The 27,974-nt window shown below is 36.8% G+C and overlaps 1 protein-coding gene across 5 annotated transcripts; it reads left to right on the top strand.

The window, feature by feature from the left end:
- Positions 1-1,874: 1,874 nt before the first annotated feature.
- LOC112520458 (nuclear pore complex protein NUP214) lies at positions 1,875-27,486 on the top strand. Of its 5 annotated transcripts, none has more exons than XM_025128857.1 (19): positions 1,875-2,199; positions 2,856-3,064; positions 3,349-3,517; positions 3,729-3,875; positions 4,764-4,888; positions 5,198-5,310; positions 13,299-13,435; positions 14,005-14,167; positions 14,262-15,729; positions 16,458-16,619; positions 19,623-19,680; positions 21,012-21,145; positions 21,221-21,348; positions 22,721-23,072; positions 24,135-24,321; positions 24,406-25,233; positions 25,339-26,310; positions 26,546-26,700; positions 27,153-27,486. In XM_025128857.1, the coding sequence occupies exons 1-18, from the start codon at positions 1,980-1,982 to the stop codon at positions 26,653-26,655; spliced, it is 5,682 nt and encodes a 1,893-aa protein (XP_024984625.1). In that variant the 5' UTR covers positions 1,875-1,979; the 3' UTR covers positions 26,656-26,700; positions 27,153-27,486. The 5 variants fall into 5 exon arrangements, with proteins under 5 accessions (XP_024984625.1, XP_024984626.1, XP_024984623.1 ...); XM_025128858.1 differs by having other exon boundaries at positions 14,262-15,071; positions 15,183-15,729; positions 24,406-26,310; XM_025128855.1 differs by having other exon boundaries at positions 24,406-26,310.
- Positions 27,487-27,974: the final 488 nt, after the last annotated feature.

Genomic DNA, 27,974 nt, shown 5'->3' on the forward strand with positions numbered 1-27,974 from the left:
AGACTACAAGATAACCAAAATAATAATCAGACACGGGACTTATTGATATAATATATCATTTATTGCCATTGCTCATTAGCATGCTTCTGCTTGTCTGTATCTGATTCGAGTGGGTTCAGTTGCTTGAAGGACGTATTTACCAAAACAAATACGATTACCTTGATAAGTTATTTCCTTCGTTCTTTGCGTATGTTGTTTATAGAACTTGGTTCTTCTGGAATTATAGTTGATGGTTTGTTTTGAGTTACATCCCTGTTGCATAATCGGATATGATAATTTTTTTTAATCCAGAACCATCTATTCTCCACATTATAGCAAGAACAGATGAATTATAAAAAAAAAAGGTGACAGTAGTACAATAAATGCTCTTGTGCAGTGATGATGGTTAGAATTGTCAATTTAACGAACAAGGTGAGTGTATATCATATGTGGAACCTCAAACAGTAACATTGCCATTACAAACAAAAAATTTGACTGTCATATTCATGATAATTAAAGATTTTTATGTATGCTATTCTTCGTAAGATTAGTCAAAGCATGTTAAAGGCACATACATAACTTGCAAAATGTTTGGCAAATCAAAACAAGATGAAGGATCGTGTGAGAAATGTAAGAAATTATTTGGACCCTTAATCTCAAACCAACCCGTGAATTGTGTTTTAGAAGCTAATTTGATCTTGCGGTTTTCATTAGTGTTGATCTGATGAAACTCTTCAATTAGGTTTAATCTAATTGTGGAGTTTATTTCTTATCGTTCTCACCACAACTCTCATTCTAATTTGAACCCAACCCACAAAACAAATGTCACTCGTTATTAATATCATGAGAATTATACTATATGCGCAATATATCACACTGAAAACATCATTGTAAAGTTTTTTTTAAGTATATAATATTTATATACGGCAAATAGAACAAATAAACTCACACATAACAACAATAACCAACGCAATGACATCATATTTGAACCTGGAAACAAATAATGTTCATTTGGCTTCAAACTTTACTGGTAAGCTATAACTTACGGTTTATAAGAAGCTCATATCTCATTTTTATCAATGTTGGATGGACTGTCACACAAATAACAATATAACAATTGATTGCATTATATAAAACACAACATCATAAGTTCATAACGATAAATCATTGTACTGAATAAAGTACATTTTTTAACAAAGAATAAAATATAATTAAACAACAAAGAAACGATACCATAAATAAATAACTATAAACCATCAACCTTGTTAAGAATCTGTTTATTAACAGCTTATTAATATTCACAGCTTATTTGGTTAGCTATTTATAATTATTTGGTAGTAGCTTAAATATATATAAAAAATGATTTATTTCGTAAGCTTTTAAGAGAAACTTCATGCAAAAAATCATTTTTCCCCCCAAACACATCTTAAAAACATCCTCCTTCTATTGTAGAGAAAACTCAAACAAAATTTTTACTAATCAAATTAATTGTTATAAACAATTTTAACCGTTCAAAAGCTTAATAGAAAATCAACTAGACGACCCTTAAATATTTAGGGGTGCTTAAGATTGGTTATCTGAAACAACAAAAAGTTTTTTTACGAAAGTCCTTATCAATTTATTATAAGTTATAATGATTTAATTTCTTCAAATTTTTTTTTATTACCGGGTTAACACCGATGTAAACTATTTATCAAAATACCTAAAAATAATTAATACCGATATAAATTGTTCATCCCAAAACACCCCTTAAGTTTTGAACAAAATGCATATATTTCATTATTTAGATTTGGTTGATAAAATTTTCCGAGACGACACCGTACTACCGTAGAAGGACGAGTTCTACCGATCAAGCCGTTTTTGCTTACCCCCACGCACACATCTAGGTTTCAGCCATATAATTCCCGCCCAAAACCCTTTTCATGCCCACCCTAAAAAACCTCCCAAACTCGCCATAGGTTTTGAATCTTTGATCCTTCAAGCTACCAGGTACAGCTTCAATGGCGGAAACCGAAACTCCTGATGGTAAAAATGTCATCAAAATCGAGGAAGAAATTGAAGGAGACCTAATTTGCACCAAAAACTACCGGTTCAGCAGAATCGGAGAGCCCGTTCCCATCAAATCCGATGCCGATTTCAAATTCGACGAGGAAAGCGTTCCGCGTCGTCCGTTGGCAGTTTCGGAAAAGTTTGGAGTCATTTTTGTTGCGCATCCATCCGGTGAGAGGTCTTCCTCGTTTGTAGTTTATTATTACAATTTATCGTTTGAAGGTTAGTTAGGGCCATATGTCGGGAGCACTGAGTATTCCTATTGGTGTACTAGAGTTATTACAGTACTGATATTTTCGTAGTCACTATAATTTCCCCGACCGAATTGTTAGGGTTTGGTGAAGAAGTTCGTTACCGTATCTGCTTATAATGCTACCTGGGATCTTGGATAGGTTGCTGCTAGAGTTTCGTGTTATGAGGTGCTGTTGCACTGCTGTTTTATAGAAACTAATACGTAATTTGTCATCCTCACCAACTTACTCGTTGGTTTTTAGTGCATGAGGAGAACGGTACTTGTTCCTTCTGTCCTAGAAGGGAGAGGAAGGAGAAATATTTAGGCTTGTGAACTGTGAGCTCAAAAGAGCCCATACTTCAAAATTATCAGATTATGAAACTTTTCCAACAAAAAATGACAACTACAAAGAATACTGTTACATGGACTGCATATTGAAAAATATTGTAACAAATTTGTACCAGACCCCAATTAGAATATTACCAAGCTGGAACTGGAACTGGAACTCATAGTTTCAATATTTTTAATCAAACGTGGAACATATATATAAAAGGTTGTTGATATCCATAATGTTACTTCATTTGGTTGCTTCTAGGGTTTTGTGTTGCAAGGACCAAAGATGTTATGGACACAGCGAAAGAGTTGAAAAATGGAGGTAATGGTTCTTGTATACAGGAGCTGGGTGTTGCGGATGTTCCTCTTGGAAAGGTTTCCATACTTGCATTGTCTCCAAACTCTTCCATGCTTGCCGCCTCTGTTGAACACAACCTTTATTTTTTCTCAGTTGCCGGTCTTCTTAATAAGGTACGGGCCACTTTTGTTTTTCTCTTGCTATGGGTATAACAATCAAGGGTGGTGCTTCCATGTATTAGGCTTAAGCATTTGTTTATAAAATTATCCTCTGATTGTCTCACTTCTTGAAGTTGACTTCTTTTTTCTTTCTTGACGTCAAAATGCATATTCTAGAAGCTGAAGGATTTTAGCATGGTCATTTGATGTGAATGAAGAATAATTTTGGTATAGAATTGGTGCAACAACATTTTGAATACAAGGCTGTATTTTAATTTGTTTGTTCCTTTCATTCTCAGGATCATGAACCATCTTTCTCCAAATCACCCAATGGCTCAAGTTGCATCAAGGACATGCAGTGGAGTACACATTTGGAGGACCAGTATGTTGTTCTTACAACCGATGGAAATCTCTATCGTGGAGCTGGCCAAGACGTTCTTAGTAATTTAATGGACAATGTCGATGCGGGTAAATATAATATTCTTGAGTGCTGAAGGTTGTCCTGGGTTGGTTAATAGCCTGCACTTGGTTTTGTCTGTATATATGCTTAATTGCTGATTATATAATTTTAAACGATTATATACTGTTTGGTTTTTTAGTATGAAAATGGGGTTAGCACCAACACAAGCAAGCCGTGTTTTGTCTTATTAATTCTGACACTGTTTTTTGCTTTGTGTAGTTAACTGGAGCATGAATGGAAAATTTCTTGCCGTGGCAAAATATGAATATGTAATCATTTTATCTTCAAAATTTGAAGAGAAGTCACGGATAAAACTCTCATTTGATTCACTGCTAGGTGATTCCGATGCCAATTGCGTTGTAAAAGGTATCTTAATATCTGAATTCCTTTAACTTTGGAAACTTATACGCTTGTAGTCTACTTCCATATGACTTGGCTTTCTTGTGTAACTTTAAGGATGGTTATGCCACAAGCCCACAACTACCTAAGAATGTTTTTTGACTTGTTGGTTGGTTGATCACTCTTAAACCATATCTTCTTCTAGGTTTGATTATAGAATTGTTTGAATTGACCAATCATATTTGCTTGAAAGGAAACACACATGCACATACATCTCTGAAGATCCTTGAATTTACAACACAAGGGGTGTAGAGACTCAATTGGTACTATTTGGTCAAAGCCCACTTAGTTACCATACGAATAATTTAGATGACAGTTTAAGCATTTTGGAGTCTTAGGCGGAAGGCGACTAGCTCTTTTCTGGTTTTTATTTATTTTGTCAACATGAGCTTATTGCAAATGCTTATCAGTGTTGGATTAATATCTTGTATATGACTCTTCTCCACATAGGGAGGATGGTTTGGATGATTATTCTGTCCAGCAGCAGTAGAATTGGGATATCACGTCATCTTATTAGAATTAATTAGAAATATTGGAAATTTATTTTTAACTTACACATGGAATTATAACTTCTAAAATCATTCTACACACAAATTAGAAGAGTGCTTTATTTCTATTACCTAATATAGAATTATAGTTGTGAAGTGTAGACAACTTCAAGAAAGTGTATGGATGCAGTATTTATTAAAGCTATTCTTTATCAAAGTTAATTAACTTTGTTCACCATGCATGTTAACATCTCTCTGGCAGGAAATGCTTGTGTTCTGTTTTTTGCCTTCCATTTGAAGGATGTGTGTATGGTGTATTTTTACAAGTCCAGATGGATTCTGAAGTGTCTTTGTGCTTTCCTTGCAGTGGATTGTGTCAGGTGGGTTCGCCCAAATTGTCTTATCTTAGGATGTTATTGTCAGAGTCCCGATGGGAAGGAAGATAACTATCTACTTCAATTCATTACCGTCAAAGATGGAAAAATTACCAATGTAAGTAAACACTTTATCTGTATCTTTGGTGTTGAAGAGGATATAGATGAGCTTCTTGAGGGATTTGGTCCCGAGGTAAGGAATAACCAGTTACACCAAAAAAATGAAATTATAAAAATCCTTTTGTTGCTCAATTATCTCTTAACCTAGCTATGTTAGGCTCAACGGTGAGGTTTTCTCTTCTTCTTTGACATAATTTTGTATTAGAGTTTTGTGTATGATTTAGATCCATAAAATTTACATGTGGGTTTAGTTGAGTTAGAATCAATACAAGTTTGATTTGATCACACAAAATTTGTTGTATTGCAGCCCTCTTCCAATCCAGTGGCATTGACCTTTTGTGATGCTTTCCTTACTATAAATGACGATTACATTCCGTTTGGAAATGGACCTTATATGCTCGTGAATTACTTGGATGAATGGTATGTTTTTTGGCCCTTAGTATAATTTATGCTTTGAAAATGATCTTGTATTCTTGTGTGTGTAGTTTTGAGATTATGTTTTTGTGTGTGTGTAGTTTTGAGATTATGTTTTTGTGTGTGTGTGTATGTATATTACTGCCAGTGAGTAGAGAAGAGATAAAGATTGAATGATTTCAGCCATCAAAATTTTAATCAATCTTAGTCGTTTAAATTGAGTTTTTTGTCACACAAATCTTTAGGGTGAACATTGGATAGGTGGTTACTAATTGGATAAAGTTCAAAGCATAAAAATTGCTAATAATATTATTTGAATATTCTAAATTATGGTATTATTAAAATTTTGAATACTGTTATTAATTTATTTTCATAAAACTTAATAATCTTTTGAGTAAATTCCGATTTTAGTCCCTATGGTTTGTTGAAAATTTCTATTTTTGTACTTAAAGTATTGAAATTACAATTTTCATCCCTATGGTTTATAGTTCATTACCTTTTTCGTTTTTATAATTTTATATTTATTCCTTTTTTCATCCCTATGGTTTACAATTCCTTTCTATTCTAGTTCTTCATACTTAAAAGTAGTGTTTTGACCTCAAGGACGAAAATAGAAATGAATTACAACCATAGGGATGAAAACTGAAATTTTGAAACCATAGGGACGAAATTCGTAATTTTTTACAAACCATGGGGATGAAAAATGTAATTTACTCTATTTTTTTTTTAAAATTAAATGATTTTTGTTTTATATTTTAAAAAGTTTTATATCATGTTTTTTAAATGATATTTAATACCCATTGATGCTAATCGGATAATGTAAATCTATTCAAAATAGAAAGTTTGTTAATATTATTATTTGAATATTCTATAAGTATGGTATTATTATAATTCTGAATACTGTTATTTATTTGTTTTAATAAAACGTAATATTTTTTTAGGTTAAACAATTTTTGTTTAGATTTGAAATATCTTTGTAGCATGTTTTTAAATGATTTAATACCCACTATGTTTTCTTGTTAATGAAGTATTTCAGACATATGATTAATAATCAAGCGTTTCTATGAAACTATGTGTTATGTTAAACATTATCTTTTAGATAGAGCATAAAATATACGATAATAATAAAAATAATACTGATAATGATAATACTAATAAGTAGTCTTAATTTTTTTACAAATTAGGTTAAATTATAACAAACCAATATCAATAAATAAGTTTAAATTATATTACCATAAGTAATTAATAAGTTTATGCTAAAAGAATTACATGTAAAATCAACATGCTATTTTTTAAATCTATCGGTTAAAAGTTATTTATTATTTATAAAAAATTACCTGTGCAACACATAGGCAATCTTGCATTTTTTATGGAAAAATTTATAGAAAATTATGCAACACTTTTGAATATGAGTCTGGTGTAGTCAGTGTTATGGATCTTATTGTCATCAAGGACCTGAGTCACCTTCAACCTTCTTGGTTCCTCATCAACAATTGTTGATTTCTCACGACATGCTTTTTCAAATTTCTATATTACTTGTGTGATGTACTTGAGTTTAATTATGATTAACAATTTGTTTCCATTGTGATAATGTAGCAATTTATGATCTTTTTCTTGACATCTGTATAATGATCGTACTGGTTTATTTTAGTATAATTTTTGTGATTGTGGGCAATTATGGTTTAACCTGATCTGGATTACTGTGAAATGATTAGAGGTTTGATAGATTTCATTGATATATGAAACGTCGATACTTGAATTAGGATGTTGCTAGTGTTTTTTTAAACATGAGGTGCAAAGGTTGTGTTACAGGTAACTAAAAGACAATTTGCAATTCGCACCAAATGGTAGGATTACAGGATTTCTTCAAAGAATCGACTTTCGAGAGGTCGATTTCTCTCCAATGGAATTGTTATAAAAAAGAATGAATCAGTACCCTACTTCACCACACATACTTTGTTTTATACTCAGCGCCCTTCCCACCTATTTTCACTATTTTTCCTGCCCAAGTAAGAAAATACCATAATACCCCTGTTATTTCTTCCTTCTCAAATATGTATGCAATATCGGTGGCTTAACAATACCCCCTCCCAAAACATTCACCTTGTCCTCAAGGTGAAATTATGGAAACTATGCATTAATCGCTTCCCAATCTTCCTATGATGCCTCAAACAGTGGTAAATCGTGCCACTTAATCAAAACTTCAGAATTTCCTTCCCTCGTTCTATACTGCAAAACTGCTTCGGGTTCCACTCGTAACTCCATCTCCTCGGTCAATTGGGTGGGAATTATTTGATTCAAAAAACTCTGTCCAATGGCACGCCGAAGTTGTGAAATGTGAAAAACAGGATGTATTCTTGCTGTTGCGGGCAATGCCAAACGGTATGCCACTATGCCTATGCATTCCAATACTTTAAAAGGCTCATATAAACGGGCAAACAACTTTTGATTTTGTCGTTTGCGTAAAGATTGTTGTTGATAAGGTCTCAATTTCAGATACACCTTATCCCCCACCTCAAACGAATCCTCCCTACGGTGAATGTCTGATTGACCCTTCATTCTCTGTTGTGCACAGATCAAATGTAGCCTTAGATCATCTAACTTGTTGTCCCTTTCCAATAACATCTCATCTACCGCCTGGACACGGGCTGTCCCTTCTCTGTCCCTTCCCATGTCCCTTCTCTGGACATGGGCTGTCCCTTCTCTACCATACTGAGCTTTAAATGGGGAACAATTCAAGGATGCATGGTACGTAGTATTATGCCAATACTCTGCCCAATTAAGCCACTTTCACCATTGTTTGTGCTTTTCATTCACAAAACAACGCAAATATTGTTCCACACTTCTGTTAACTACCTTCGATTGACCGTCAGAATGTGGGTGGTAAGCTGTAGAAAAACATAACTTCGTTCCTTTCAATTTAAAAATCTTTCTCCAAAATTGACTCAGGAACACTTTATCTTTCTGGAATTGTAGATACTGATGGGGCGATTATTCACAGGTTCTACTACCTCTTTCAATTTAATCCCACGTTCCTTCCCTCGATCGGGTGGTAATCCAGTAGGACTTTGGAATACTTGTTCGTACGTTTCCAAAACCTCCGTCTGCAAGGTACATCCTTCATCCATTAAACTGCCTAGCTCAACTAATATCCCTTGACCTTCCATTCAGACTGTTTTCATCATAGCTTTAAAGGACACCGAAGTTCTTCCAAGAGCCGTTTCTCCCTGAATTTTAACCGACTCTTCTGCCCATTGAAACTTCATGGTTTGAGTTTGGCGGTTCACCTGCATCGACCCCAAAGAAGCCAGCCACTGGATTCCCAGGATTACATTGGAATTCCCCAATTTCAGTGGTAAGAAATCCCCTTTGATTTCAATTCCTTGTATCCACACGTTCACCCCCTTTACACATCCCTTGCCCCAATATGGCTGTTCCATCTCCCATAGTTATGTCATACCCAATGGTCGGACAAACAGGAAGGCCCACTCTCTCAACCACATCCCATGAAATGAAATTATGGGAGACACCACTATCAATTAACACTACAGTCTTCTGATTTCCCATAAGCCCTTCTAATTTCATTGTTTTAGGGGATGCCAATCCCACGACTGAATTTAAGGATACATTTACCCCTGGTTCTTTAATTGCATTTGCCAATTCTAAATCGCTGTCAGCATGTTCCTCTCTTTTCTCCTCTGCCCGCTCCATCATCTCTTGCAATACTTCAACGTTAAGCTCTTTTTTCTTGCAACGATGTCCAAGGATATATTGCTCTTCGCATTGATAGCACAACCCTTGCTGACGACGTTGTTGGAATTTTTTATCGGACAATTTGCGATATTCATTCGTTCCTATATTATCACCATTTCCAACCTTCATCCCACCCTCGTTTCCATTCTTTTCTCTTGATTTGTAATCGAAGGGTTTCCTCAAAGGTATAGATACCTTTGAATTACCCCAACGGTGAACCGTCTTATTTCTTTCCTCTACCCTTGCTGCCACTTCCATAGTTTTGTTCAGTCCCACCAGTGATAACAACCGTACTTCTGTTCGAATTTCAGATCGCAGACCATTGATGAATTGGCTTACAAATATCTCGTCAGGAATTCCCTCCAACGGTGCTGCTGCCGATACAAAGTTCCATTTATAATCGGCCACAGTTCCCTCGTGCTTAACGGCTAAGAATTGTTCACAAAGGGTTCCTTCAGAGTTTGTCTGAAATTGGATCAAAATCAAACTCTTAAGTTCTTCCCATCTCACAATCGGTCGCCTCTTATTTTCCCATTGATACCACTTCAATGCGTCTTCCTCAAATGCGATCACAGCCACCTCCAAACATTCTTCATTTGTCAATCGGTTCAAATTGCAACACCGATCAGCCCTGAGAATCCATTCATCCGGGTCCGATTCATCAAACAACGGTATCTCTAACCTTCGACCTTTAATTGCAAGAAACGATCCGTTATCATTCAATCGTTCATTTATTCTGGTCCATCTTTCTTCTTCTTGCGATGGTTCTCCATTTTTTGCAGTCCGTCGGCTTATCTCCTCTTGTAACCAGATCATGGTACTCATCTGTTGCATCATCGCCTGCATACTCCTTTCCAGCGATTCAATTTCGCCCTGAAAAATCGCCACATTTCCTTCCAGATCTTCGACTCGATTTGTTACTGATCGGGTTGCCATCACAGTTTCGAACCGCTCTGATACCAATTTGTTACAGGTAACTAAAAGCCAATTTGTAATTCACACCAAAATGGTAGGATTATAGGATTTCTTTAAAGGATCGACTTTTGAGTGGTCGATTTCTCTCCAATGGAATTGTTATAAAAAAGAATGAATCAATACCCTACTTCACCACACAGACTCTGTTTTATACTCCAGCGCCCTTCCCACCTATTTTCACTATTTTTCCCGCCCAAGTAAGAAAATACCATAATACCCCTTTTATTTTTTCCTTCTCAAATATGTATGCAATATCAGTGGCTTAACAGGTTACCCTTGGGCATAGGTGCTAGGTGCACCGCTTAGCGAAGTATATAAATGTGTGTGTGTATATATACATAAATAAGTACTTTAAATAAAATTTCATGTTTTTGACTAATATAAAAGTTTGTTAGATTCAAGTATTCAAAAACTTCAACATCTAACTTTTAATAAATAGGATCACTTTAATAATCGAACGTGTCAAGATTTAAGTATGCAGAAATTTTAATAAATATATCACTATTACTTTTTGAGAGAAAAAGAAGTATAAAAGAAAACAAAACCTGGCCCAATTTCTGAATTATATTTAGTACAATATGAGGTACTTCGTGTTGTTGTTTTTTGCACAAGACTACCAGAACAATAAGATCTCGAGTGTAGACCTTGTGAGCCCATCCCTACTCCCTGCCAGAGCTTCTGGTCAATGGCCATGCACATCTCAGCACCACGATGGGGGGCCTTTGGCTTCCCATCCGTACTTGCCTGCTTTACCTGCTGCTGGTTCTTATCATACAAGCTTTGGTTACATGTTCTCAGTCTCTCTCATTGGAGTGAGATTCGGAATCATCTTTACCAAGCCATCAAAGTTGGAGTTATATGAAAATGGTCGCCTCATGCACCTTTCCCCTTGGTGAGTCGCTGTTAAGGTGTGGGTTGCTGCGCCTCATGCAAGGTAAGGTGCAACAGTCTCACTTCACTGGGCCTCTCTCTAGGCATGTGCCTAAGGCTTGCCTCTAACAAGTAACAAAAGTCGGTGCTGGATGTGCGAATTCGTGTGGACCTTGGGTGGGGAGGTGGGGTAATACGCACCGGATGTGCATCTTTATTGAAATTAAAAACAAATAACTTGGGGTGTAGGTTGGGTGCATGTGATTTACCTTTTGACTTGTTTCAGTAGTTAATTTTTAGCTTTTAAGTTACTGTTTCTAGGCTTCATTAATGTTCCCAAAAAGAAAGAGAGTAAAAAAATTGAACACTTCTAAAGCTTAGACATCTTAATATATAGTTTCTGAACAAAAAATATTCATATGTTGACCCTCCAAATTGTCAAAGTCTTGACATTTGTATTCTAATTCTCTCCTCATATCTTCTTATTCGTACACCAAGGTCTCCATTACATGTTTATGTGGTTGTAGGGTACGTCATCCATATAGAGTTTGATCAGCACGTCTTTTAATGAAATTTTGCCATGTGTTCAAATGGTTTGATGCTTTTTGTTTGTTAAGGTATTTTGTCTAATTGTTTGTATGTAAATACAGACATGGCAACACGTTACTGGGATGTAGTACACCTATACGACCTGTGGGCACAACTGGTATGGGTACGAAAGTACCCTTGATAACTGGGTTGTCTATATGATTGCTCGTTTTTTGTACCCATGCACCCACAAAGTTCAGAAAATATCTACCATTTTTCTATTTGTCAGAGAAGATGACTGAAGGGAACATCTACATTAATATAATAAAGTTGAAAAAATTTAACAAATTTAAAATGAAGTTATCCAACAAAAATAAAACCTGGTTTAAAACAAATATTATAAGTTAAACTCACAAAACATGTAAAGATAATAACGATAACATTATGGATGATATTCTTAAGAAGGATGCTATCTTTTTGAGGTTTTATTTTTACTTGCTATTTGTTTTACGCTATCTAGGGTATGCTAGTAGCTAGCAAGTAATTTATTGATTGTTTCAAATAAAAGAAAAAGCTAGCAGGTCACCGCAGGTAAAACAGGTAAAAGTGTCTATGATCTTTTGTAGTCAAAAGCTTTACTGAGTACTTGTGTTTTTGTGGTATATCCCTAGGTACAGATAAATTTTGGTGGGTCTATGTACATATATAAATGCATACGTGGCACCAAGATTTTAGTATATCTGAAAATGTTGAATCCACACGGCTGGTACGGATCACACTTGATACTTATGGTACCCAATAGACGAATAAGTTTCTGTGCTTGCTATTGAACTAATGTGTTGGAACTTGGAAGGTTGAAGTCCTTATCTTTCAATCTTCTTAACTAGTTGTGAAGGTACTTCTGGTTTAGTATACTAATTCAAAATGTTTAGTTTAAGGCCACATGGTGTTATTTGCTTATGGGTGTACCTTGTGAATTGTGATACATAAGTATGGGAGTGATTATTGTAACTTAATGGGAAAAATCCTTGGCTGAGTTCACTGTTAGGTTTACGCTTCTGTAAAGGCGCTTAATGTGTACAGCCATGGAATTTGCATTTGAAAATTGGAATTAGTAACTTCACTGCGGGAGTGGTTATAACTTTCTAATAGGTATTGTGTGTCAATGACGGGCCTCAATAACCTGATACAATTATAACATGGTGGTGGCTGTAAATGTATCGCAGTGCAGCGGATATGTGATATCCTTCTTAATTGAAGGAAAGCTACTGTGTATATGTTATGCTGGAATTAAGACTTGGTGTGAAGGTGAGAGGACTTTGATGGTCAAAGAAGTGCTAAAAATTGTCAGCCAACACCCTGTAAAGTTTTTTTTTTCCTGTTCCTTTCTCGGCCTGTTTTCGTTACGAAAGTTTTGTATTGTGTTAATAGCATTGAGAGCTGCCGTAGGTTATTCTTGGCTTAATTAGGCATTAATGGCAACATGAAAGTGGCTTCCTGAGTTCCTGTGAAAAGGAAATGTTACATATTTGTCTCTTCAAGCTTAAATTATTCATGTGATCTTTTTTGTGCAACAGACTGCTTATCTTCTATCTTCTACTTTTCTGACTTCGATGAGCTGTATGTATAGATATACAAAAGATGGATAGCTTTTTGCTATTTTATTTAAGTAATATTGTTAATCTTGCTGTTGTTGTTGGTACTATTATTATTTCAAGGACAGCTCATTCTTCCTCATGTTCAAGACCGGAGACTATCTTCTATGTGGCTCATTTTTGTGTAGTAACAATTTTTATTATTTGCAATATTCTCTGCAGGATCTTACATATTAATCTGCTAATCCCATGTTCTTTTTGAATCATATGCAGTGATGTTGCATTTGCTACTCATAGGAAGAGCACGGATCAACATATTGTTCTATTTGGTTGGTCATCAGATGAGAAGAATGAAGCTAAAATGATAGAAATCTCGGATGATGCGTGGCTGCCAACAATTAGTCTTCAAGGTAACCTTGACATCTGCTATTATTTTGATTCATTTTGTTAAAGTAATAAGACTGAGGAGGGATTATTAAGATTTCCTCAGTTGAGAGTTGTCTTCTTGATTGGGAGGAGATTTTCTTATTGAGGTTCTTTCTTCTTTCTAATTAAGCATGTCACAAATTCATGTTTGGCAAAAATGGTTTGTTCTGGTCAACATTTTGTGGTGAACTGGAAGAAGCGAAAGGGAGGTTTAGTGTTGGTAAGGGGACTTTGGCTGATACGATATGTTTGTGAAGGTTTTTAAAGATATCCTTGAATTTGCATGTCAGGACCTCTTAATTGGGAAGGTATTTTAGCTATGGTGTTATCTTGGTGGATCTGGATGCATTAGTATCGTTTGTAGTTTTAGGTTGTCCACTTGCTTCTACTTATGTTCTTGGGTTCATTACAATGTTGTTATGGATCTTCTTTCTATTGGCCTATGGAGGAATACTTGGAAGCCTGATGGTAAAGGGTTAATAATGTGGGTTAGATTTACAAGTTCACACACATATTTATGCATGTTCCTAATTAGAGTTGTTTCCTGCATCAGATAACAGTGATGATAATCTGATCCTGGGGTTTGCTGTCAACAAAGCTTACCAGGATGACAATATTAGATTTGTGCTCGGCGAAGAAGATACAGAAGTTTCACCGTGTTGTGTTCTTCTGTGCCTTACCCTTGATGGAAAACTTTTTATGTTTCATTTTGCCAGGTATTTCTCATTTGTTGATTTTGATATTTGTTCATTTGGCTTGATTGGTGTGTAGCTTAATCAGATGATGCTTAGCTTACAACTTCTTATGTAGCGCCACAGGCCCTTCAGTTCTATCCGAGGATGTAATTTCTGTTTCTGATGAGGAAGAGGTGTCTTCTTCCCTTGGTTCTCAGCAGCGGATTGATATTTGTAACGAGGAGACGCAAATTGGGGATCAGGCGCTTAATGAATTACAGCCTCAGAAAGTAAAAATGAATGAATCAAGTTTTAAAACAGGCTATGAGGCTCATATGAGGAGCGGAGACGAACAGACGAAGTCTACGGCATTTCCAAAGCTATTATTAGGTGGTACACAACAAGATGTTCCTGTTGCAAGGCTAAATGATAGCAGAGATGAAGCGAGGTCACTTCCTTCTCAGAAGCAAGATAGCGATTTTGTGGCGACACTGTTTAAAGCATCTGAGCCTGTAAATCCTGAAGCAGTTAAAGATCTGAAGAGGTTTGAAGATCAAGAAGTTGCTAGAGTTAAATCAAGTGCTGATTCTGTTTCAAATTCTGCACATGATAAATCAGACAGTAAACATTTTGGAGTTTCCCTTGAAGATATCAGCGCGAGTAGAAAATTGCCGGTCAATAAAGAATCCACTGGTTTTCATGGTTCCTCTGGATCTTTCTCAAGTGGATCGGTGTTTTCTTCAAATATTTTTGGGGTGCAATCTTCCTCCTCATCTCATGCTGGTGTTCAAGGGAGTGCACAACAAGATCTTCCATTTGCAAGGCTGAATGATGGTAGAGATAACGGGCAGTCACTTTCTTCACAGAAGCATTATGGCAATTCTGACGTGGCACTAATTAAAGCATCTGAGCCCGTAAATCCTGGAGCAGCTAAAGATCTGAAAAGGTTTGAAAATCAAGAAGTTGCTGGAGTTAAATCAAGTGCTGCTTCTATTTCAAAATCTGCAAATGATAAATCTGACGACACACTTTTTGGAGCTTCTTTCGAAGATCGCAGGGCAAGTAGAGAATTTTCGGTCAATAAAGCATCAACTGGTTTGGATGGTTCATCTGGATCTTTTTCAAGTGGATCAGTTTTTTCTTCAAATACATTTGGGATGCAATCTTTCTCTTCACCTCATGCTGGTGTCCAAGGGAGTGCAGAATTGTCAGGGAAACCAGGATCGACTAATCTGCATGTTCCATCTGGATCATTTTCTAGTGGAGGCATATTTTCTTCGAAAACGTTTGATGTGAAGTCTCCTCTAGCACCTCATGCTGCTGTCCAAGGAAATCGACATGATACCAGTGCAGGAGTCGCACAATTTTCTTCTGGTCCTCAGAAAATTTCATTTCCCAAGATGATTTCTGGTCCATCGACTTCGAGCAATCTGCTTGGCCAGGGAGCTTCAACTGGAGCTGGGTTTACATTGCCTGTTGTTTCTAATGTACAACCTATTCTTGGAAAATCTTCTGCCTTTGAATTTTCTGACAAGGGAAATCAAAGAAGTCACACTCCGCCAAGGCTATTAAGTTCTGAACCAAATCTATCAGAACAACGCAGTGTAAATGATCTTGAACTTTTTTATCTTGCTGTTAGATTTGATTTAATTATAACCGATCCTTATCTTTAAGTTGGTTTTTCTGTATATCTTTCTTATATATGCTTGTTTTTCATAAGCAGCCTTTAATTGATCACCTGCTAGTTTTTCACTAAATTGGTTATAGCCTTTGAGCTTCCTGCAGATGCAGGAAATGTGTTAACTGACTACTTTATACTTCTTTATATTAGTTCCTGGTACCAGGATAGTGGTGTGCCATAAAGATGGTTGACAGTTAGTTGCTTGGTGGGTTTTGCATGAGTCATTCCTGAATGTTTTTAGTTATTTAGCAGCCTCTCCAAGGGAAGCATTGCAATTTTATTTGGCTTCACTGAGGGATTGTGTAGCATTTTGTGTAGCAACAGTTCATTGGTATCGGCCTCCTGTATTTTTGTACTTGCTTTTGAGTTTATAGTTTTCAAGTATGTTCATATCTGTATATTAATTTTTTTCTTCAGTCTAAAGTCTTACTATTTCGGGTATTAATACAGTTCTTGTTTCTTTCATATTATCGAGAACACATTTCTTAAAAATAAGCAAATTTGGAACTCACCCAGATAGTTATACTCTTCATGCGTGTTGTATAACACAGAAGCACTCTGTTACATTTTGGAAACTCTACTACTCTAGACTGGAAAGCACTCTAATTTATTCGATCACAGAATTATTTTGTTTTGCATTTGAGTCTTTAGTTTATCCAGGTTGAAGAGATGGCGAAAGAGCTAGATGCACTGTTGAATTCTATAGAAGGACCAGGTGGTTTCTATGATGCCTCTGTTGCTGCTCATAAACCTTCTGTTACGGCACTGGAAGAAGGCATTTGGGTACTTTCTGACAAATGCCGAAAGTGGATAGTGAGTTCCTTCAGATCTCTCCTTGCCTTATGTCTAATATCTATTTGGTTTTTATCTTGTGTATTAACTGTTGCTTCCTCAATTTACCTCTGTTGATTTTGGGATTTTTATTTCTGAACAAAGCTTATATTAGCTGCAAATCTGCGGGTTGACAAGCTTGAGACCACCCAGCATATGGGAGGATGTTAGTGTCATTTTGACAGTGAATGATAATGTTTGATACACAGAACCACAAATAGATGCTTTATGTATTATTTTGATGTGGACAGTATTAGCAAGTGGTGGTGATTGGCTTGCTGTTTGCTTGCAAAATAGAGAAAATCATTTTTTTCAGACATTTTAAGTACGAAGTTAGAACTTTAGCGTCTCATTTGAACATTGAGTTCATTTACTATGTTGTTACTAGTGTTAATTCAATATGAATTAGTGTATTCCCAAGTACATGAGCCATGTGCCAAGCTAGTAAATTACCTATTCTCTAATCAAAAGCCTAAGCAAATATTCAACTCACAATCATTTTTTTATATGGTCTTTGTTATTTTTTGTAGACAGATTCAAATACAAGGGAAGGTGCTAAGTTGTTACATATAGACTCCAATAGAGAGTTACACTCCAATAAGGAATTGCTTTAGAATAGTCCTTATCTTCCCTGTATTGTAATTAATCAACATGGCAATATACAAATTCATATTCTCCTAAAGTCTTAATTTTTCCTACAAGGTAATGAATATATTATACTTAGTATGCTTACAAAACCCTCTTTGTCCTTTTTAACCACCCTGAACACACAGAAAGAAACACTTGTCACTTTATAATCCACATAATAAACTTACATTGCAAAGACTGTTGGGGTCACCCAGGTTACTGAAGTTAGAATTTGAGTTCTATTTTCAAAGTTGAGTAAAAAGATATTTAATTGGATCGCTTTTGAAGAAATTTTAGCAATCTTACAGAGAGGTGGTTTAGTGCTGGGTCGTAAGGCATGACTTGGCAGTAAAAGGTGGAAGGAATTATATGGACATGAGAGAAGATCAGAGACATTGCAACAGATGTTTGGAAAGGGTGGGAATGGATCATTTTTTGTTGAGAAATGGGAAGTCAAATATTCATATGCACACACACAAAACTACATACATAGACTTATATATGTATGACAGAAGGGGAATGATTAATACTTGTGTTCAGCAACACCTGATATTTTTGTGTGCTCTAATTCTTTGCTTGCCCAGAGGATTCAGGAGTGTTGAAGAGATGCAGTGAGAGGGTACGAGGCGGAAAAAAAAACTTTCTGCAGTTATCATTTTGCAACCCTATTTAGTGATATGATGCTGCTTCAATCTAATTTTATCACAATGGTTACAGTTTAAATACATTTGCATGTCATGTGTTGATTCAATATGGAAAAGGAATGAAGAAGAAAAATATAGGGATTCTGCTCTGAATGCCGTAGTAGAAGTTTTTAATATTCCCTGTGGCATATATAATTGTTTCTTTAGCAAACTTGTTGCTTAAGCTTTGGTCCAGGCATACCTGCTTTATAGGTTTGCGATTTGTTTTGGGGTTATTTTATCACTGATAAGCAAGTCTGTTTTTCTATGTGGAGGGATTTGAAACAACAGATCTGATATGAATGGATCCTTTCTTGCAGAGATAGGCTGATAAGTTTGAAGACTATGGTGTTTGTTTACACTTTTTCCTCTTTAGTGATGAAGTGTTTGATAAGCATCATTGCTGATTTTACAGAAGTGCCTGAGCAAGTGGTGCGTGATAGGTGTTAGGAAAATTTCATAAGTTGCACATAAAAGTTAATATGCGAGGATGGACTTACTACCTGTTAGTTGGGTTTTGCATAACAGATGGGTTTTAGTTGCATAATGGGCCTTTGTGGGTGAATCAGACTGCAGATGGCAGTGTGTGGGACTGTGGGTGGCTTCTGTGTCCTAAATACATGGCCATAATCGTTGTTATAAGGAATGAAGCCTCTATAATCATAGTTGATGATGCCTCAAGAACAGTGATTGGTTGGGCCTAGGTTGCAGTTGCAGCAGGTCAATGCTGCAATTGGTTCCAAGTGGATGTTGATGCTACTGTGGCACCAACCTGGGTGTCAAGGCTGTAGTTACAGTTTTGTTGGTGGAGAAAGATGCATGGTTCATCGGCCTCAGATAGAAAGGTTTGAGGATAGTATGTTCCACTCATGAGGGAGATCTTGTCAGGAAACATGTGCATATTTTAACTTTTAAGCAACCCGCGGGTCCACAGTTGTGTTGGTCATCCCTGGTGAGATTGAACTGCAGCTTGTTGAGTATGGGATTCCGTTCTTTTTAGAAAGTGGTATATTAGCTCTGGCAACAGTCATGCTGGAAATTTTTGCCCAACATGGTTGACAAAGCGCCAGTAGCATTGTTCTGTGCAAGCATGTGATGTGCTATAAAAAAGTATTGAGGGTACATTGGCCCCTGATGGATGTTAAGGCTGTTGTTACCGAGGTAGCACGTGCTGCAACGTGACAACCCGAAAACATGCCATGGGGCACGGCCTGGTTGTGCGGTGTGCCTTTCACAAAACCTAAAATAAGAATTCAAGTACAATAAACCTTTCCTATAGTGATCAAATTAAAACAGGAATAATTAGCTAGTACTTTATTTTGTCTATACTTTGTTAAACCTTTTCTATATTTCTATAGAGGTCTGCTGCTAATATTTGTTGCTTGTTTGTAATTGATTTTTTTATTTTGTATCGTCATTATTACAGTTCCTGTGGTTGTGTCATTTTCTAGGAACATGAAATCAGTTTCAGTCAGTCATCTTCCATTCTACATTTTTGTTTGCTTACTGCTCATAATATCTATATCTGTTCCTGTATTCGTTGTATTTTGCATATTTTCCTTTACATTTCAAAGCAGATGGAAACTTACAAGTACTTGGTGTTGGCAATTAATACTTAATCTCTATTCAATATGATTCTCTGTAGTCTGAAATAGTTGCCATACTGACCTTGTAGAACACAATGGATCGAGGAATTGGAGAGGTTCAGCTTCTTCTTGATAAGACGGTTCAAGGTACATCAAAGTTATGGCAAGTAAATGATTATGATCTTATGTGATGATTCATATTGCCGAATAGCGTACTTGTAGTAAAAAGGGAAGGGTGCATTATAGACCAGCAACTAATGAATATACTATATTCACATGCACTTACTTGAGATACTGCAATTCATTCAAGCTTTGGTTCATAATGTTGATAGATGCCGGCTATGCAACTATGGGCTTCTAGGTTAATACATAACCCTGTAAATCACAAGAGAAAACTTGGAAGGCTGCAGTTTCAAACTTTCATTACACTTGACCTCATTTTACTTGAAATTCAAATGAACTACTTTTGTTTGGATTTCCTGTAGAAGAGTGGAACATTTAGTTCACCTAGAGTGAACTTCTCGTGTTAACAGCACTTAATAATTTCCCATTGGTGCGTCCCATATCTTTAGAAGAATGACGTGCTAGAGATCTTACATCATACATTTGCATGTGCCGTAGCTGAGACTGTGTCCGTGTATCAACCTTTTCTGCTATGTGTTGGTTCTTGGCTTGTTCAGGAAGTCACATCATCTCCAAGAAGCATAAATATCCATATTTCTGGAAATATGTAGTTGGTGTACCCAGGGGTGCCTGGGTGTAGGATCAAGAGGTGCTTGGTGGAGTGAAATCGTAGTTGAATATGGTTTTATTAGGTGTCAACCTAACCTTTTCTCCATCAGTATTGAGGATGGAAAAACAGATATGCACAAAGATATGTTGTTTCAGAAAATGGCCCATTATTTTAATATGAGGAGACTTACTTGACTTATATGCTCTTAGAAGAAAAAAGTTTAGAGGATGTTTTGTGGCAGGTTAGACCTTTACGAGGATCCTTCACATCTGTAAGGCGCTAGCAATAGAATAAGGAGTGCTGCAAAAACTGATCTAATTAACTTGGGGGGAGGGGTGTCAAATGTTAATGTGACTGAAAGTACATTATATCGTTGAGCTTGCCTACTATACTTTTTCTTTCTTTTCGTGAATCATCAAATTCTCATCTCCCAAATTTTAATTTGATGCAAAAAACATCTATGGATATTTTGGAGCCAGAGGCATCTGTTTCTAAGAGCTGAAACAGATGTTTCTTGATACCAATGTCAAAGTCTGCTTTATAATATACCTTCCCTTGCTCTGTTCCTTCTGAATATGTAGATGCACACTTTCATATCCTTGTTTTTGAGTATTATGGTTCGAGTCAATTTCACTTTAAACTTTAGCTATAACCTGAAAGAGTATATCCTACCAGTAGTTCGCTTTAATTTACAATCAGATTCGATGATTCTTATATTCATATCAGCTGCTTCACTTTACTTTAGTTTTGGCAAGGAAAATATATATGGAAGCAATTGTCAAGCAGGCGACTGATAGTCAATACTTGGATATTTGGAATCGCCAGAAGCTGAATTCTGAACTGGATATGAAGCGTAAACATATATTAGAGATAAATCAGGTATCCAGTTGTTTGTTTGCTGATGTTTGTTTCGTTTTTATGACAAATATCATTACAACAGTTCCTCTCTGCCAGAATCTGACAAACCAGCTAATAGAACTTGAGAGGCATTTAAACACCCTCGAGCTACAAAGGTTTGGTGATAATAGAAGTGATGTCCTAATGAATCGTAGATCTTCCCATACAAAACATGGTCCACCGAGGTATGAATTTTCCATCACCAGTTGTCCTCTGTATTATAATTTGAAAATATATGTGAAAAAGAGGGCAAGATTCAGTTGGGTAGGTGTTTCGTTGCTTCCAGGAACACTGCTTCTTTTCAATATTACATAGCATTTTGTTGTAATTCTGGAAACTATCATATAGAGCAAAGTGCTTGCACTTGAGTAGGTTATAGGCTTGGCTATTTTTGTCAATTTCTTTCATTTGTGGCGCATTTTGACAGCTTCATGTAATTGGGGCCCACAAAATGAAGTTGGAAAATGTAAAGGAAATTCTCAAGACAAAACAGGTTCGAGTTTTAATGTGAAATGACTGCTGTTTAAGATACCGACGATCAAACTCAAGTTGGCTGACCATGGCAGTTATTACATTATGATTTTAAGTCTTCTCTTGACCCTTCACCTGACCTATAAGAATCATCCTCTTTTTTCTTGTTTTTGTGAAATTAAGTTTCCTTGAGGGAACATATGGTAACTCATACATCTTTTATGTAGATTAAGCCCAAATGCCAAATAAGGACTCCATATCAATAATGTACATAAACACAATCTGCTTACAGCCTAGACTGTCTTCAAAAGTTGTTCCATGGCCCATCTTAACTTTTCAAGAAAGGTCATTGCAATTGCAAGAACAGAGTCCCCAATTTATTCAAGTTACCCATCTATGTTTCAATGTTGACAACCCACCTATGTTTCAATGTTTTTTAATCTTCCAACATTTTCTTGTTTGGAACCTCTACCATTAGCGAGTTTTTGGTGTACCAGTGTTCTGTGGGGTCATCAATTGTGGTGTCAATGTTGTTAGCTTGGATCCAAAGTCCTTTCCTGCATTATACGTGATTGTAAAGCTGCAGGAACTTCCAAGGAGTCTGCAACAGAACAAAACTCTTCACAACGAACTGCCAAAAACATAATTATAGTTTAACGAACTGACATGAAAAATGCTTGAGGCAGGCATCATTGTCCACTGGAACTCAAGCCAGACATCACACACCTCTGTGATCGCATGAACTGATTGGTTGTTTGTTTGTTATATTTTAGCAAACAAGTGAGATAATTTTTTTTAAAGTACAGTCACTCTTGGGTGCCCATAATTGATACTCTGTGAACTAGGAAGCTTTGGTCCACACACATATGTAAGTATCATTATGAAATCCTTGAGTGTATTAGCTTGTATCATTTCTGCAGCTATGTAGTATCTTCTGGCACATGGCTCCGGAGCTCTATTTCTCTTTTGATATGTGAAAACCACACACTTTCAGATCGCGGTTGCACATCATCGGTTTTGATAATACTTACCTGCCTGTTAGTTAACTTTTTTCTGGTTAGGCTTAATCAGAGAGACGTTTTGCAGGCACATTCAATCTCTGCACAGTTTACACAACACAATGAATGCACAGCTAGCAGCTGCAGAGAAACTTTCCGAATGTCTTTCGAAGCAAATGGCTGTGCTTAGTATAGAGACGGAACCGGTGAAAAATCAGAATGTGAAAAAGGAGTTGTTTGACACAATTGGAATCTCTTATGATGATACCACTTTCAGTTCTCCAGGTCAAGAAAAATCCAGGGAGATCCTGCTAAAAAGTAAAGTTCTAGTTCCTTCATGTTCAACTGCTGCCAATACCAATCTGAAGAAAAGCCAACAAGGTGCTGTAAAGAGTTCTGAACCAGAAACTGCTAGAAGGCGCAGAGACTCGCTTGATAGGGTAGCATCTTTTTCTTTAATTATGCTATTTAGTATATGATTCATGCAATTCTGCTTGATTAAAGAAGGATATCAGAGAGTATATAATATTTATATACGGCAAATTAAACTTACGCACTTCTCGCTGTTGGCAAGACTTGAACCCTTGACCTCTAAGAAGGTTCGGGTTACAAGGTAGGCGAAAGGCCCTTTGGTCATTTACAGTAGTTCCATTAAAAGCAGATGTGAAGTTTATGATTTGATATGGTCCAGAATTTATGAATCAGGATAAGTATAACAATTCGACAACAATGTCCTCCTACATGTGAGCCCATGTCCGAACTAAAAAAGGCAGGGGTATAAAGCATGCCATCTCACATTCCTGGGGGCTAAATGAACTTCTATAATAGATCAAGAATAATCTTCATGTCCGAACTAAGGAATTATAGATCATGCCATCTTGCATCTATGGGGGACAAATAAGCTTTTATATTAGATCAATGACATTCTCTTCCCCCATGTAAATTGCAACATTGACTTTGCACCAAATTTAATCGTTTTTTTGACTGTTTGTTGAATATTTAAATACCCTTCACTAAAGACACTAGAGGAATCTTGTGGACCCAAATCAATATCATTAATGTATTCGTAATGATAATACTGGGCAAATAGGCAACCACCACGCAGAAACACTCCAGAGAAGGCAATTCTGCATCTCCATGGAGAGGAGTTTATGCATTTTCATGGCAAAAGGGAAATGTTTCAACTCCCATGGATACCCAGCAAGGGAAGTGTTGCAATTATTGCCAGATGGAGCATAAAAATGAAGTAGAACGCAAAAAATCATGCGTCTTTTTTATCTCCTGATCCATTTTAATACTTACAACGATCTCTTATGAATCTCATTTTTCAACGTACCAAACTTCCTATCTTGTTGTGTTGAGCGTTCTGTTAAGTTTTGAAACTCTACTGGCAAGTACTTAGCTCATAGGTGCATCTAAAGGTTTGGTTCTTAGCTTGTTATGATACTGTTTCATATTTTGTCCTAAAACATTGATTTTTAACCTTGAAAATTTGAATGCAGAATTGGGCTAGTATTGAACCTCCGAAAACGACTGTAAAGAGGATACTTTTGCAAGAGGACCGTCAGATGAGTCCTGGCCGATTATCTTTACCAACTGGCCCACTAAAACTTAATCATCAGTTGTCTGAGGGTTCAATGGTTTCTCATGATATTCCACGTGGTGTCTTAAATATTTCCCAAAGCAAAGGTAAGACGCCTTAAAAGGTGTCCTAAATAGCTTCCAAAGTTGTACATCGATGGTTTCTAATCTTTATATGTTAACATTCTGCAGGCAGCCAGGATGTACAGATAAAGCGGCATTTTGAGGGACAGTCGAATTCTTCACTTTGGGATAGTAGTCGTTCAGATTCATCAAAAACTCCTGCAGCGTCTGTGCTTTCCTTAGGTTCTGGTTCCAAGACAATGCCTATCATAAGTCAAGATGCTGCAAGAAACTTAAACTTTACCTTAAAGTCTGATCCTGTGGTAGTCAACAACCCAAAATTTAGTCAACAATTGCAAAGTTTCCCAGAAGCTTCATCTAATTCCACAGGGTCACTGGCGAAGAATATATTCCAGAAGAAATCTATCGAGTTTTCAGAATCCAGTAATAAAGATACCGTAAAATCAAAATTTGCAGTTGGGAATGGGAACCAGAGGCCTATAGTGGCAGAAAGCTCTTCTATTTGGTCCAGGAAGAGTCAGGAATCTCCATTTTCTGCTGTGTCGAGTGCTGGCTCAGGTACTGCCTTCTCTGGAAGAAGTTTCTCTCTGGAGGCATCTACAAGAGAAAGTCAGGTTGGTGAAGCTGTGTCGTCTTCTATTGCATCATTGCCTGTTCCAGTTACTTCCGCACCTACATCCTTTGTGTTTAAAGATGCTATCCCGTCCACAATTTCTGCTATATCACTCAGTAAATCATCAACCAATTTTGGGATCAAGTTGGGTGCTACTTCGACCCTCCCACTATCTGGATCTTCAGCTTCTTTTCCCTCATTTCCATCTACCCCCTCTTTTGGGGCTACTAGAGAACCGATGATTTCTTCCTCCATTGAACCCTTGGCGAACGTAGAATTAAACACTTCCAAGTTGGAGCTCTCCAAATCGAATCTAGATACGAGTGAGATTTCTACGCCTCATGTAGTTTCAATGCCAAAGTTTGACTTGAAACCAGATGTGAAATCTTCTGCTCAAACTTCACCTCCCCAGCCTGTGCTTTCCTCAGGTGCTCCTGATATGAAACTTGGATTCTCAGTTCCATCAGAACCTACAACTAGAAGAGAACCATCAACCATTTTTTTTTCTGGAAGTCAGCTCAACTTAAGCGCTACAAATAGTCCTGTACTAGCGTCAAATTCTAAAGCAGAACAACCAGCGGTAGCACCTGCTCTATCCTCCTCACCAGCCATTTCAAATCCAGTGGAAGAAGTTGGTAAAGAGAATGACAATTCAGATGTCGCACTTACCCAGGAGGATGAGATGGAGGAAGAGGCTCCTGATACCACTCAAATTATATTGGGAAACCTTGGTGGGTTTGGGCTTGGGTCAGCCCCAAATCCTGGTGCACCCAAGCAGAATCCGTTTGGTGCACCATTTGGTAATGCAGCAGCAAATACACCAATCACTTCTTTTACTTCTCCATCAACTGGTGGTTTGTTTAGACCTGCATCCTTTAACATTGCATCTTCACAACCTTCCCAACCATCTCAGCAGACAAATTTTGGTGGCTTCTCTAGTGGCTTTGGCAGTAACAACAATCAAAGTAATACTGGCCTAGGGTTTGGCAGTAATAACAATCAAAGTAATACTGGACAAGGGTTTGGACAGCCTGCTCGGATAGGATCTGGTCAACAGGCTCTAGGGTCGGTTCTTGGTTCTTTTGGACAGTCGAGACAGTTTGGTGCTGGTCTACCTGGAAGTGTTGCTTCTCCAAGTCCATTTGGCAGTGGTTTTGGTGGCAGTCAAACTGCTGGTGGTTTCGCTACTGCTTCCTCAAGTGGTGGGTTTGCTAATCTGGCTTCAGGAGGTGGAGGCTTTGGTAGTTTAGCCACAAGTGGTGGTGGATTTGCCGCTGCACCCACTGGTGGTGGATTTGCCGCTGCACCCACTGGTGGTGGTGGATTTGCTGCTGCAGCTACAGGTAGCGTTGGATTTGGTGGTGCTCCAGCTGGTGGTGGATTTGCTGGTGCTGCTCCTGGTAATTGATTCTATTTTCGATTCATATCTCATAGATGAAGACCTAATTAAAGGAGTGATCTGGACTTAAGTTTTGGGATCCAGGCTTACATTTAACTCGTCCGCGTAATTAATCGTCTCTAGAAAATAATGCTAAAACCAAAACCAGAACCAGAACAATAATTGTGTTGGTGGTGTTTTTACTTTACTTTGTTAATCAAATAATTTTGACCAAGTTTGTTCTGCAAATCCTGAAGGTGGGTTTGGAGCATTTGGCAGTCAAGGAGGAAGTGGCTTCTCTGCATTTGGTAGTACTGGAGGAACGGGAAGACCTCCATCAGAGCTCTTCACACAGATGAGGAGATAGGTTAAATGCTAAATCATGCTGCTACTATTGGAATGAACACACCTGGTGAGTTCCAAAATTTATCTTGTTTTATATCGTTCCAAGATGCGTGATTTGTTAATTGTGACTCGGGTGTATAATATAGATGGAATTCTTGCTTCTCCTTTTAACTTATTGCCATTGCACTTGTTTATATCGATAAAAATCAGTCTTTATTTGTTCTATTCCATAGTTATTTTTTTAATTTATTCTAATAAATAGTTGTCTTGTTCCACATTGGGAACCCTGGGACTTCTATTTTTGTTATGTGGGTCTATTCTATTTTGGTATTTTTTTGAGTGCAAAACCTGAGAGATACTAGAGGGGATCCTAGTTCTTTCTTTCCTTAAATCACATACAACATATAAAGACTGCATTTACTGCTCTATGGTTGCTTAATTGAATACCTTCAGTTTGTTGATATATGTTGTTGATATGAGCATCTATTTTAGGTTTTTAAGGGATTTGCTAATTTACAGGTCCAGTCTGAAATGTACTTGACTAAAAAAGGTAAGTTGAAGATTGCAATTGTCTGCCTGAGGATGGAGTAGGATGTTGGTATTACAATGACAATGGATTTCTGGATGTCATCTATGTAGAATATGTGGTAAACCAGTGGCTGGGAAACATCCTCTTTGTTTTTTTTTTTTTTTTTTTTGTATGATCAAATGTTTAATTTGGTTTTTGTGGTCTTAAATCCAAAAGCATCAGCAGCAGCAGCAGCAGCAGCAGCAGCAGCATATGATGTATGTTTCTATACGTGGATAAATGTGATTTGAGTCATCAAATGAAAGAAGTAGATTTCTTACGCAATTGATTGATTCTAGATGATGATTGCTTGAAGTTTGGCAAGTTCTTCCCATACCAACACATTTTGGTGGTTAAAAATGGATGCAACATTTCTTTTTCTGGTTTTAATTGTTCATCTTTATAGCTATTTCAATTAATGCATTTTATTTTAAACCAAATAAGTGGGTTACTAGATAAGTGTTTATTAGCAAATCATCCCAAGCTACTTTACCGGCCAACATTTTCAGTCTTCGAAATGGATTGGTGACAAGTGTTTATCACTCAAGTAGGTCCGGATAAGTCACCACCCACGTTTTCCGGATAAGACTTTCGATCCTTGCTATACTCGCCTAATAATGTAATTGACTTGGTAAATTCTTGGTTCATAAGTATTTGATAAACGGCTTCTAAGCCTCGTGTGTTTAATTGTTGTATATAAATATCTAAAAGTTTTAGACATCGATCCAAATATAGCAAATTAAAATTCAAAAAGTTCAAGATAAGTCCAACAT

Source organism: Cynara cardunculus, assembly GCF_001531365.2.
Source record: "Cynara cardunculus var. scolymus isolate 2C chromosome LG 10, CcrdV1, whole genome shotgun sequence".
NCBI lineage: Eukaryota > Viridiplantae > Streptophyta > Magnoliopsida > Asterales > Asteraceae > Cynara > Cynara cardunculus.